General features: G+C 45.6%; 1 protein-coding gene across 1 annotated transcript in view; it reads left to right on the top strand.

Moving 5' to 3' along the window:
• The window catches only part of map2k1 (mitogen-activated protein kinase kinase 1), a 30,436-nt gene that overhangs the window by 10,597 nt on the left and 5,502 nt on the right, over positions 1-14,337 (top strand). The window contains exons 2-8 of the mRNA XM_055661355.1: positions 7,647-7,857; positions 8,896-9,042; positions 9,741-9,818; positions 10,872-10,923; positions 12,052-12,176; positions 13,082-13,283; positions 14,075-14,139. Of these exons, the coding sequence (XP_055517330.1) occupies positions 7,647-7,857; positions 8,896-9,042; positions 9,741-9,818; positions 10,872-10,923; positions 12,052-12,176; positions 13,082-13,283; positions 14,075-14,139 (880 nt within the window). The remainder of the gene's footprint in view (positions 1-7,646; positions 7,858-8,895; positions 9,043-9,740; positions 9,819-10,871; positions 10,924-12,051; positions 12,177-13,081; positions 13,284-14,074; positions 14,140-14,337) is intronic.

Below are 14,337 nucleotides of genomic sequence, written 5' to 3' on the forward strand. Positions count from 1 at the left end.
CTTCTATCGTAGACTGCCATACAAAATGTTTTTCATCTGTAGTTATTGTAAAATATTAAATCTGGTTGGAGTTTTCTTTGCCATTGAGAAGGGAGCTTTGGATTTCAACCTTGCTAACTTGGGAAATTTTGAATTAACTCTTTTTTTCCTGTAAAAGAAAAGAATTAATGACATTGGTGAATGAATAGTGCCTGATATGGAATTATTAACATCTTTTATACATCACAAAATATGGGGCTAAAGTACAGTAACTACCTGCGGAAGAACTGACATACTTTACTTGCCTTTACTAACTCACTTTAGTAGTCTCTATTCATTGGTAATTAAATAATCTGAGGAAATTTGTTTTAAGGGATTAGGGGGGTCAAGGGGACGCAGCCCCCCCCCACCCCCCCCCCCCCCCCCCCCCGTTTAGGTTAGGTTAAAGGGGGGGGGGGGGGGGGGGTCAAGGGAACGCAGTCCGCGTTAGTTTGGGGGTTCACTATACTTTTTCCTAAATGAGAATTAATCTTTTTTTTCTCGTCATTACTCAACCCCTTACTAACCTTTTAACCTAGAATATTGTGTCAAGCATCCAACTGAAAGTAGAAATTATGGTTTGTATTGACGAAAAATTACCAAATTCTTTGACGCTTTGCCAAGACTAGTGTTTACTGCTGTTAAGAACTAATTAATCATCACTGACGATTTTTTTTTTGCAGTAAATCATGGAAATTTTCGTAATCTGTATTCATTTATAATACATTTCCCCATAAATGAATGACTAAATTTCCCTTTTGAATTCAGAAATTATCCAGGCATGTTCACTCAGTAGCAGGTAGGAGGGAAATCAGCTGGTGATGGCGTTTGTTTACGTTTTGTTTCTCGTCGTTCTGCCGCCAGATGACAGCGCCGATGTGATTTTTCATTTTCTGGGTGGAAATAAAGTGTGCGGTATGTTTAAAAAGTAAGATTTTTTCCAATTATCGTAGTCTCTGAAATTTATGTTGATGTCGGAGTCGGGACTTTTTTACCGACTCTGACTCCAGCAGCACCAAAATTGCTCCGTCTCCGACTCGACGACTGACTCCACCATAAGTCCAGGCTGTTGCTGGAATTCCTGGCTATGTCAGGCGCTGTGCTGCCAAGCTGTGCCTGATGGCGTCTGTGGTGCTTCACCAAACCTGGGCTGAAACTTCACCAAAAGAGGAGACTGAGAAACAGAAACCTAATGAAGCAGCAAGGCAAGGAAGAATAAACAGTGTGTTTGTCAGCCACTTTAAGGCAAACAGATTGCCCCATCCAGGCTTTAAATTGATGTGGAGACTTGCTCTATTGCCTCCAGTTTTCTGTGTTTTTGCTGTATAGTGAGGAGCCCTGCACACTGCAAGCAGCCGCTGCCAGAGAACGTGGTGTAACCTGCCTCATTGTAGCAGACATCACAATTTCCTCCCACTACTGATATCTGATGCCTCCTTCAGTACACGATGTTCTGTGGTGAATGACCAAGTTGATGCATTTTAAACAGGGAACTTTAGTTTGTAAAATGCTCGTTCCCAGATACTGCTTCAGAATTTTCATCAGGGGTGACCTGATGGCCTGACTGATGCACAATGGCAGAGTCGTTCAGCTGAAGGGTCTTGCACAATGTGCATAGTCCCTGCGAATGATGGTGAAGACCAAAATTTAAATAGCCAGGGTGAGTGAGCTTTGTCAGGGATGCTGGGGTTTACAATTGGGTGTGATGAGGGGAGCAGACAGAGGACAACTCTAATTGATGCCACTAGTTCACCTGCAACATCTGTGCCCCAGATGCTGGGCTTGTGTCACCCACTGCCCCAATCTTTGTACTTCCCCAGGAATATATCCATCCAGAATTGGTAAATGTGCAAGTAGCTATTACGTAGGTGCTGCTGGGAGCTCCATGTATGAACAGCTCAATATGTCAATTGCACCATTGTCACATCTGCTGGAGCTGCCACTCAATCCCAACACTCTTGTGACAGTGCTTTGGGTACATTTATCGGTCTGCCTGGAGGGAACTTATGAAGTCCAGGATGGGAGTTACTCCCAATTCATCAGCTCAACACTGGGCTCAACTTGCGTTAGTGGGAACAGAATTCCCAATGGAAACACAGTTAAAGCTTGGACAGAATCACCAATTGTCACTGACGCTACAGAAATGTTGGTAATTTGAGGAAAAGGCCACTAAAATTATAAGCAATTAACAAACCAATTAAACACACTTTACATGCCAGCCCTAATGGATCGGATGTAGCCTGCTGGCAGTTCTTGATGTGACACTTAATATTCTTTCGTTCTGCATTCAGCGGGAATATTTATGAATTATTCCTGTTTCTACCACACCATTAGTTATGTAAATGTTGGTTTCAGCAGATGATAGAAGTTTTCTTCAATAAGGGATGATGCGCTTCCCCACAGATGAGCCAGAACAAAGCTTTTCTACTCTGTTTGAGAGAGATTTCAAGAAACAAATTAGTAATTTATTCATTTTATTTGAGCTGTCTATTCGCATCCAACTCTTTGATCCTCATATTATTCATTCTGTTCGGGCAGTGGTTCAATGGGAGAAATTCTCTCGCTTGAGACAAGCCCCCTTGGTGTGGTACCAAAGGAGCACTATATCATCAAGAGTGTTTTGTTGTCATATGTACAAGGAATGAAACCATGACATTTTTACTTGCTGCAGTTTTACAGGCACATTAAACGCAACACCATCACAAAACACATACAGCAAACAATGATACAATAAATTATCAGTCATACTAATTCATCCGATCATAATGTCGCAAGCCGAACTGTGTAGTGCAAGCTATGCAAAATAGGGGTTTGATTGGAGCTATGCATGTAGTTCCAGAGCCTGATGTTTGATGGGAAGAAACTGTTCTTGAACCCTGAGGTCATGGTTCTTCTGCACCGCCCTTCTGACAGCAGCAGCAAGTCGAGAGCATAGCCAGGGCGATGTGGGTCTGTGATATTGGCTGCCCTTCCTGAGGCAGAGCTTCCTGAAACCTCTCTCGGGTGCTGCCTCTCAGATAGAGCTTATGTTGACCTGATATGTTCTGTTGCTTTGATACAGGAAAGACCAGGCCAATGGGATAGGTTCATAGGATCCCAGTGTTCATGCACAAAACACCCAATTAACTGGTCTTTTTTTTTTTTTAAGCTACTTGTAAATTGATTTGTGTTTGCCATGTTCCAACAGTGATCACATTTTGCAAGGGCATCGCTTGTCGTGAAGCACTTTGGTTTGTCAAGCTGTGGGTAGGTGCCTTGAGGTGTCATCTGGCTAGAGGCAAAGCCCAGATATGGCTGTGTTTAAGAAGGAACTGCAGATGCTGGAAAATCGAAGGTACACAAAAAAGCTGGACAAACTCAGCGGGTGCAGCAGCATCTATGGAGCGAAGGAAAAAGGCAACGTTTCGGGCCGAAACGTTGCCTTTTTCCTTCGCTCCATAGATGCTGCTGCACCCGCTGAGTTTCTCCAGCTTTTTTGTGTACCCCAGATATGGCTGTTGAGAGCGATGAAGGCTTTGTGCACGTGACTCTCTGTGGCGTCTAGCAGGTAAATTAACTGCTGCATTTCATTCTAGAAAGGGAATCTATAGACCTCAACACTTGTTTCTGTCAGAGGTAGGTTACTGAAAAGTGGGTCGAGTGGTCTTTTGGCTTTGGCTGTAATGAAGTGTGGTGGGTAATGCGTGTGAGTCTATGAGTCTGCACTGATCCTTTTTTCGCTCAGTGTTCTGAGCCATCCTTCCTGTCCACACAGACCTCGTTCCCTCTGGGCAATCTACGCCTAATCTCAAGAATGTCAGGAAGCTGTGTGTGTGGACAAAGTACTGAGTATGAATGTACAAACCATTACTGCGATTTATCAGGACTGGGAATACAACACCACTGAGTTCACTGATAACTACAGGATATCACGACAGCACTAGAAAATAATTGACCATTCTAGTGGCTGCACAGATAATCTCTCTGCTCAGGTCTGCTTATAAAAAGCGGGTACATTTGTAATTGATCAATTACCATGTCATGGGCCATTTAGCATAGCAAGTGTCGCAGGGGGTGAAAGCAGTGTGTGGGGCCTGAGGCTTGTCCTCGAGAATCTTCCAGGTTTTTGAGGACGTGCAGTGGTGAACATCGCACTGGGTTTTGGGATGGTAGTTTCACGTTGTTGGGGGAGTCCAAAGCAGGTCCAATCCTCTGAGGACATTGTAGAGATTCTACGTTGAAAGTGTCGCTCGTTGGTATGGATGGGAGGGAAGGTTCAGATGCCATCTTGAGTTGTTTAGGTTTCACTTTTTAATATCCTTTGGAATTGATGACAATTGCATGAACATTCCCTGGGGCCTGCCTTTACTTTGTCATTTGTTCTCCTTTCTGAAGGTGCGGCATCTCATCAGGTACAACCCATGCCCCAGGGTTCCCTCTCTTGATGCAGAAGTGAATGCAGCTCTCCCTCTATAGACTGAGTCTGTTGCTGGGTCTTAAACCTTCAGGGAACGGTAATCCTTGGGACTCTGGCAGATGTCCCCTCAATGTCCATTTGCTAAAAGAAGTTGCATTTTTGTAGGATCTTCTTTGACCCTTGCTGGTTGTCCCTGAATGCTTTACAGAATATGAAACGCATCTGACGTGTAATGACTGTAAGATGTCAAAAACAAGGGAGTTATTTGTCCAGCAAACTCAGATTAATGGTACAGTAATAACGAGTGTGTAATCTGTTTTGAGGAATATGGGGATACCATTGAACCATGAGAACCCTTCTGTCCATCAGGGAAGTGGAAGCTGTGTCGGGCCTGTACGGCACCAGAGCACGGCCTACATTGTCCTGTGCTTGGTTCTGTGGGTGACGCTTGAATCCTTCATCCCTCGGGGGAGTGGAGCTGACCTCTGCACCACGAGAGGCCAATGTAGGAGCCCTTTTAATCCCAGTTACTGATTGTCATTGAAACCAATATCTGTTCAACACACCGCCCACACATGGGGGGGGAAAACCCTGGGTATTCCACGGTGGGGCAGTGCGTGCGTGTGTAGAAGCTTCAGTCCTCTGTCCAACACTTATATGTGGTAACTCTGGTACTTTGAAGGCTGGAAAATCCTGAGAATGTTTAGTGCAAGAAATATTTCGAAAGTGCGCTAACTATTGTTGTGCAAGTGTTCTCCGCTTGCTACATGCCACAAAATCTGGTGTTGGTTACCACGGAAACTGGAGGAATGGGTGTGATCACTGTCAGTAACCCCAACGTCAGGAAAGAGATCCTCTGCGTAGTCGGTTGTTTCAGGCCTCGTGTCCCCTGGGATGGTGTTTTCGGGAGAGAGGCTTAGGAAATTTGGCATATGTTGAAGTTGAGTAACAGTGTGAGTGATAAATCTGAGTCAGGGGCTTGTGGAGAAATGAATGAGTCATTTCCTCTGGGACGCAGCTTGGATTAGCGTGGCTGCTGTTTTAATTGAAAGCACTCCATCGTATCCGGGGAGCCGCTCTCAGCTCTTGTTGAAAGATTCAACAAAATAATAAATGGATTTGGTTTTCAGAGTGCTTTGCGATGGGAATCCTGGGTATTGTTGGACGGAATTGGAAACACTGCCACCTGCTGTTCCAATGAAATGTGTCGATGATGATAGTAAAACTAGTGCCCTCACTCCATCTCCTGAAAGCCTGGGTGTGTGGCATTGAGGCAGCGATGCCTATTCATTGTCACATCAAACACGCAACCTTGACTTATCAGCTTCCCCATTAAATACTCTAGTTCCAACTTTAGAAAGATCAGGGAACTGGAAGAGGAATTGGGGCTTGGAGCACAATCACAGGTTTGAGGGGCCAAATGGCCTTGTGTTCCTATTTTCTTGTCTTGTTCGTGCGTGTCTGCCTCCCTCGAGCCGCGCCGTGTTTGGAACTGGCCTCGAACCTCCATTTCTTGGTTAGGTTTCCTACAGCTCAGGCTGCATGATGCTGCAGGATGCCCCCACTCCTTGGTTCTTGGTTTCTTGGTCCTCCAAAATATTCCAAATGGAATTTAAACTGGTGAAGGGAGGGCTTAAGCCAGAAAGGGTTATTGGGAAGAAAGAGCTACTTTAAATTTAGTTGCGTCTGGTTGGGTAACTATAGTTGGGTGGAGATTATTCCATACTTTAATTGTGCGGGGGAAGAACGAATTGCTGAACACATCTGTCTTTGTAGCTGGGATCACAAATTGGATCGAATGCCCTCGTCTGCTCCTAATTGGTTTGGGTTTGTTCTGAAATCGAGATGTAGGGATGTAGCGATCCATTTTGTCCCCAGAGAGTGTGGAACTCTCCCAGTCTCAGTCTGCACCTTAACCCTCCACTTTCCCAACCCTTGCTTTTAAGACCCCAAGTTTTGTTGCTGAACTCCTGCACTGGAAGTATCTCGGTGGTTGATGTTTGGGCCATTCTACAGTGATGAAGGGTGCTGTATGAGTGTACTTGTTTCTTTTGTCAATTAAATGGTACAGCAGGAGGCAACTAGGCACATTAGATTTATGCTTTCTCTTTGTTGCAATATCTCTTGTCAATCCCATCCACCTCTTCCAACAAGTCTGTAGCCCTGGGAGTTCATCTTTTTCTGCTGTTTATCCAACCTGTGTTCGGATTGAACCCTAGCAACCTGGCAACCTAGTTGCTAGGATTGCCAACCTGGCAAAGTATTCCTAATCTCAACTCTCGGCCCCTTGAGGTCTCCCAAGACAACTTTAGACTTCAGAGACACAGCATGGAAATAGACCCTTCGACCCACTGAGTTGGCGCCGACCAGCCATCATCCCACCCATGAACACTATCCTACAAATTAGGGACAATTTACAGAAGCTACAAGCCTGTACATCTTTGGAGTTTGGGAGGAAACCAGAGACCCTGGAGAAAACCCTCGCAGTCACGGGAACGAACGTACAAACTCCATACAGACGGCACCTGTAGTCAGGAACGCAAACTGGGGTCTCTGGCGCTGTAAGGCAGCATCTCTACCACAGTGCTGCCCCTTTCTCTGTCAGCCTCCAATTTTGTTCCTTCAAATTCTTTTGCCTCTTCTACCTCAGTGTCACAAACTAATTATTCTCTTTGTTTGGCCGCTGCCGGCCGTGCCTGCCGCTTTCACTTGTGTTTTGCTTTTTTTTTGGTTCCTTGTTTTATTTTATGAAACGTTCTTTCTTTGAATTAGAAAAAGTCCCAGTTAGTGATGGAGGACCGAAGGGAGATTATTTCCAGTGGAAGCTGCTTTATCTTGGCTCATTGAGCTGGACAGATTCAGTCTGACACAGATCAATAGACCCTGAAGCGGCTTATATGTCAGTTTATTGATCTGTCTGTTTTCATCTGGTCAAATCTCACTTTAATCTCTTAGTCTTTTTTTATTCCCTGCTCCCTGCCTCATTATTTTACCCTGGTAAATGTTCTTAAACATTTTGTGGCCCAGATTTTAATGAACAAAAGTGTGTTTTGAGTTCTAGTGGGGAGGGGTAACCACCACCTCCCTTCGTGACGTTGAAGAATATGATCCTTGCCCTTCCTCCACATGTTACTCCCGGCCCTGGTTACCCCAATATGGCCTCAAGCGCTTGGGCTGATGCAATGCCATTGCATACGGTCTTGTTAAAAGTTTCATTTTCCGCACACTTTAGGACAAATTTGGAAGCTCTGCAGAAGAAGTTGGAAGAACTCGAGTTGGACGAACAACAGCGGAAACGGCTGGAGGCCTTTCTGACTCAGAAGCAGAAGGTTGGCGAGCTGAAGGACGATGACTTTGAGAAGATCTCGGAACTGGGTGCGGGCAACGGAGGCGTTGTATTCAAGGTCTCCCACAAGCCCTCCGGCCTAATCATGGCCCGAAAGGTAAAACACACTTCCTTCCTGTTCTAGCAGGCGCCTTCCCGCTGACCTGAAGGCCGGATTGGTGGTTTGTTTCCCCCTTTCTATCACATTGAGGCTTCCCAGTGAGGGGCAGATGGCACTAGTAACTACACCCTACACCCACAATGTGTCTGTGTACCTGGCCCGTGTGGGGATGAACAGTCGGAGTGCAGACCCTCGCATACACTGGTTGTTCACTGTGTGTATATCTACATTGGTAGGAGTTTCCCTGTCGTGCCTGGCTCCATGCGGCATGTGTAAACGCTCATCCTTGTACACACCCGAGACACACACACACCTGGGAAAGTACCTTTGTGCCTGAGCTCTTGCATGGTCTGCCTTTATCATGTGAATACTCTCCCATTTTAGTGGCACAGCTCAAATTTTCTCCCAAAGCACCAATTTTCTCCTCTCTATTTGCAAGCTCCAGCTCCTAAACCTGGGTGAATTAATTATTTCTTGTCAGATTCATACAGCATGGAACAGGCCAGTCAGACCACCATGATGATCAGTGGGTACCCATACATGTTAATCGTGTCTTCCAGCACTTGATCTGTATCCGTATAGCCTTTGGCACTTAGTTCTCATCCAGACGCTTCTTAAATGCTTCTTGATGTGAACGATGTCAATGGCTCTGCTTGATGTCAGAAGTAAATGTCAGTAGCTCTGCTTCCAACACTCTCTGTGGCAGAGTATCCAAGACTGAATTCTACAATTTCTGATAACCAGCTTCTGTTTGAACTGGCAAGTTCTGTTGAAAAGTCATCCACTTTCTCAGTTCACTCTCTTTCTTTGTTTATAACAGATGCTGCCTGACCTACACCTATTTCTATGATTTTCTGTTCTTCACTCCCACAGACAGTGTTTAGGGTGAATAAAAAAAGTGTTTAATGCTTGGGAGGGGAGTAGATGGAGACGGTGATGGAGATCAGAGGAGCTGACTCCTGGAGGCTGTTCGAATGTGATGTCTTGATTTGAAAAGAAGAGGCTAATACTAAGTGAGTGTTTTTCCCTTCACAGCTGATCCACCTGGAGATAAAGCCAGCCATTCGCAACCAGATCATCCGAGAGCTTCAGGTCCTGCACGAGTGCAATTCTCCCTACATCGTGGGATTCTACGGTGCTTTCTACAGCGACGGGGAGATCAGCATCTGCATGGAGCACATGGTACAGAACCCAAAGCATTTCATGCAGGGAAAAGTTGTTGGGCACAGGAAACGTCTGCCTGGGAGCAACCAGGATCACTCCCATACACCACTGACATGTTCTTGTCCCTGCACCCTCTACTGACTTCCTTTTTCCCCCATATCCCCTAATTCCAATGGTTATCAAAAATCTATCCATTTATGAAATTTGAAATTTTTGTTTTACCAGAATTAATTACATTAGAGCTCCGCAATTCTCCCTCACTCAACGGCTAGGTTTTCCTAATGTGTTGGCCATGAGGTCGAGCTTCTCCAAACAATTTACCATTTGGTTCCCCGATCTCTTGAACCCCACCTCGGTTGCAGGGAATCCTGGCCTAGTTTTTGCAACCCCCTCTATCCCCAGACTCAGCATTATTCAGGCCACCATGTCCACGACTGTGGGCTCTGACCACCACTCAGTTGCTGTAGAATAAGAACATCTATTCCTGTCCTCTGCATTGAAAGCCCCACATTCCATGTTTAGCTTCATTCCCAAAACAGAAACATGAATTTTTAACTGAACCACTTGGGAACAGGATTTAATTGTCTTGGACTGAAGATGGTCTAGAGGAATATCTGTGATCACATTCTGTTGTTGACCCTGCAAACACCATGACAATAAGATAACCAAGCAGTTTTGTTCACTCTGACTGGTTATCGCGTTTCATTTGCTGCTAGGATGGTGGATCATTGGATCAAGTGCTAAAAAAGGCTGGAAGAATTACAGAAGAAGTCCTGGGCAAAGTGAGCATAGCTGTAAGTATAACACAATCAGTACAGGAGCGTACTGTTCCAGAAATAGTGATTTTTCAAACTCCAGGAAGGACAATCTGCCATCCCATGATTGGATTACTCCCCGCTGCCGCACTCTATCAATATGTGAATTATTAGTGGTAGACGTGATGCTACAATCCACTGCTCTATAGAAAATGCTTTGTTACCTGTGTTACCTAACTAGAATCCGCGTTGTGATATTCCACCTCGGCACCATTTCCCCACATCCCTGGAATTCCTTAACACCAAAATCTACCCATCTCCATCTTAAAAATACTCAGTGGCCAAACATCCATTCATTTGTATCCTCTGGGTGAAGGAATTTCATCTCGTCTCTCCCCTGACTGGCCAACCCCTTATTTTGAGACCGCAGTCCCTGGTTTTAGGTGTCGACCCCCCTGGAGGAAACCCACGTGGTCACAGTAAAAACGTGTCAACTCCACACAATTTAGCAGCAGAGGTTGTGACAAGCTGGGTGGCTTTGAGGCGATGGCTCTGCCCGCTGAGCTGCATTGTGTTAGCAGGCATTCCACCTTTATAAACACTCAGACCAAGGCAGGGATACACTCCCCTGGAAGCCACTGTTGTGTCTGCCTTTGCGACCTAAAGGCAGACACGAGTCTATTGATTGTACAGATATGTCCAGGGAATCCTGGCAACAGGAGCCAGGTCAGGTTTAGCGTCTGCTCTCCTGCTCACTGGTGATGGGCGCTGGGCCACCATGAGCTGGTCTCCCTGACGGAAGCACAGACACTTGCAACGTGTAAATGATTAATGCGTTGGAATGAACTGCGGGTGCTGGTTTACATCGAAGATAGACACAAAATGCTGGAGTAACTCAGCGGGACGGGCAGCATCCCTGGATAGAAGAAATGGGTGATTTTTTTCAGGTTGAGACCCTTCTTCAGACCTTATCCAGAGATGCTGCCTATCCCACTGAGTTGCTCCAGCATTTTGTGCAAATGGTTAATATAGTCTCGATTAGAGGGGCTCTGAACTGTTGGAATGCTTTTAACCAAACTATGATCCTTACAGGTTAATAAGGGACTGGCCTACCTGCGGGAGAAGCACAAGATTATGCACCGAGGTACGGTAACAATCTATTAAACATTGTTCCCAGTGAGGAGCTTTTCCATGTAAAATGCCTGGGCTACAGGGTTGTTGGATACGTTATAAGGACCAAGGCACTGCTAGAATTGACCCTGACTCTTTCGTAATGGGAGTATTGTAGACCCTGATTACCAAACGGCTCTGGCATTGCTGGAGGATGTTTAATGCCAATGGTTATGTTGCTAGTTACACACTAACAATATCACTTTGTCTAATGGCATCTTTGATATAGTAAAAGCTATCTAGGCGCATTAGATGATCAAACCTCTCCAGCCTAAAGGAGTTCAAGAGGCAGATGACCAGAAACCTGCTTGTGGTGATGGGTTTTAAGGAGGTGGGAAGAATGTGATATGACACTGAGGACAAGGCCAGGTTTAATTGCCCATCATTAGTTGCCCTTCAGAAGCCGACAGTGAGCTGTGACCCGGAGGGATTCCAGGTGTGTGGGTGACCCAATTCAATTTTCTGCCACACAGCACCAACATCTCCCAGCACATGGTCCACCTGTAACCAGAGGTGAAGCTCAGTGGCATGCTATACCAGGATGCAAGTGTGCTAGATAATTGAATTATACAGCAGGGAACAGGGATGCTCTCGATATTCGCATGAGCTATTTTATTTTAGGACCATTGCATAATCGAGGAGCTGAACTGAGCATCTCGCTCCAGCTGACAGCGAGTCAATTGCCAAAGTTTCATGCTCCGTAGATAAAAAATACCCTTTAATAAAGTCTGACAATGTGACACTTTAATCACATGTGATTTTTTTTTTTTTTCTATTACGAATCTCAAATTGCAGAGCACAGAGGCAAATAAATAAAGAAATAAATGACAGGTCTGTCCCAAACATTATGGAGGGCACTGTATATCTCTGCTTTTACTCGTAATACTCCCTCAATCGCTGTTCCCTCATTCCCCAATCCCAACTAATCCAGCCATTGCCGCCATAAATCTGTGCCATTCTCTGACTTAATATAATGTTGCATTTTATTTTCCCGTTTCTACTCCTTTTCCATGGTAAAATTTATAATTAATTAATAATATGAAAGCCAATAATGCACCATAGAATATGCTTCTAGAATCTTCTAAATTGTTCTCCTTTCCAGATGTTAAGCCTTCGAACATCCTGGTGAATTCCCGTGGTGAAATCAAGCTGTGTGATTTTGGGGTCAGTGGGCAGCTGATTGACTCGATGGCCAATTCGTTTGTTGGGACCAGGTCCTACATGTCTGTAAGTTGTGCTTGATTCATGCCAGGATTATTTGCTTTTGTGAATCTGAAGCTATAAACAGAATTCAGAGACTAGAAAACATTGCCGCCGGATGTTTCTCCACTGGGAGTTCGGGATTTGCTGAGTCAGTGATGGACGTTTATCTGCTGCCCTGAAATTTAAAAAAAAAAACTCCATCTTCCAAGGGACTGAGCACCGAGAGTTGCTCCTAGCCAAGGGCTGCTTTGTCCTTTATAACGACAAGCTTCTTGCTTGTTACAGCACAGAAGGATTCTATGCTGCCTCCAAACAGAGCAATCCCATCAGAATCATTCCTCATCTCATTAGTTCCCTGTAGCCTTGCACCTTGTCACCCTCACATGCCCATCTACTCCTCTTTGATACTTTCGGCACATACCTATGCAAATGGGTAACTAGAGACCACCAATTAACCTACCAATATATCATTAACCTAATGATGAATGTTAACTTGACAGCTGCACCTGACATTCTGAACATCATGGGATATGTCACAGAGTGAAGGCACGGGCTGAGTCTGTGCCAAAGGAACTTGCTTTTGGCCCCAAACCTCTTCATTACCCAACTTGTCTCCTGTTCAAGTGTTTATTGATAATGAATAATCTTGCATCATCATCATCGAGGGCAGGAGCATGCAGAGCAATAAACTTCCCACACAGGTCTCCACGGGTAATCTAGCTGTGTGCTCCCCTGAACCTGGCTCTCAATGCTGCTGTTGGACATGTGGGAAGAAAATGTCAAATGGCTAAAATCTGGCGAATTATAGTGTTGGAACGATGGGCACATTTTTGCCTTGATTGTGTTGGCTTTGGAATGGGTATCCGGGTGGGTGGGTATGCGTTGGACAGGGAAGCTAATCTCTGGGCCACCTTCTGTTTGTTTCCCAGCCGGAACGACTCCAGGGAACACACTATTCCGTTCAGTCTGACATCTGGAGTATGGGCCTCTCCCTGGTGGAGATGGCCATCGGCAGATATCCAATTCCTCCACCTGATGCTAAGGAGCTTGGACATATCTTTGGCTGCCACATGGGTGAAGACTCGACATTCTCCGAGCAGAGCAGTCGACCACCTGGGCGTGCCGGGAGCTGTGAGTTTGGAACGTGTCCTTGTATCCGATCATCTACGGAGGTCCTGCGATCGCGAGGGCTGGGGAATTGGCTGTTGGGTGTGGGGGATGTGGGGGAATATTGTATGCTTGCATCCCAGGTATTGATTTTGGAGAGTCTATACTTTTGTGTGCCTATGGTGTAGGGGTCGTGAGATTGGTGCGGATACTGTGTGTCCGTATCATTAGGAATGGGGGATCTGGGAATAAACTGTATCATTGGGCTGCTTGAGTCTGGGAATATGGAAACAAGGAATTGCAGATGCTAGTTTACAAAAAAAGTGCTGGTGTAACTCGGTGGGTCAGGCAGCATCTCTGGTGAACATGGATGAGTGAAATTTTGGGTCAAGTCCCTTCTGACTTATTGTCCGGGAAGGAAAGAAAGATGGACAAGAGGATGGACAGGACATGGCCTGGCAGGTAATGGGTTGATTAATAGTTATGGGGACATCAATGAGGCCATCTCTGGCCTTTGAACAAGCATCTGACTATCAGAAAACCCACCTCACCTGTATCGATCTACTACTTGTCAAGCTCTGTTCTTCCCCTCCTCTCTTCCAGCTTTCATTCCCTCCACTACAATCGGTCTGAAGAAGGGTTCCAACACGAAATGTTGCCTGACCCATTGAGTTACTCCAGCACTTTGTGTCATTTTGTGTCTGGGAATCCAGTGTGCATGTATTGTTGGGATAATTTAGCCAGTTGTTGGGGAAGTTTGGGACTTGGTGTCCACACCCTCTCAGTGCCCTTGAACCGATCCCTTCTTCTTGCAGCCTTTGGTCTGGACAGTCGACCTCCGATGGCGATATTTGAACTGTTGGATTACATCGTGAATGAGGTCAGTATCAATCTCGGACGCCCAGCTCAGCAACGGTTCCCGGACCCCCACCCTGCTTCACAGTGAATGTAGGATGTAGGCAAATCACGGCAGGAGTAGTGACGCAGGTGTAGCCCTGATCAGAGGGCCTCGACCTGACACATTCATGCTGACGGTTTCCAGAAATGCCTTTGTTGTGGTCTGGGTGGGGTGGGAGGG

The sequence above is a fragment of the Leucoraja erinacea genome, chromosome 33 (assembly GCF_028641065.1).
Source record: "Leucoraja erinacea ecotype New England chromosome 33, Leri_hhj_1, whole genome shotgun sequence".
Lineage (NCBI taxonomy): Eukaryota > Metazoa > Chordata > Chondrichthyes > Rajiformes > Rajidae > Leucoraja > Leucoraja erinaceus.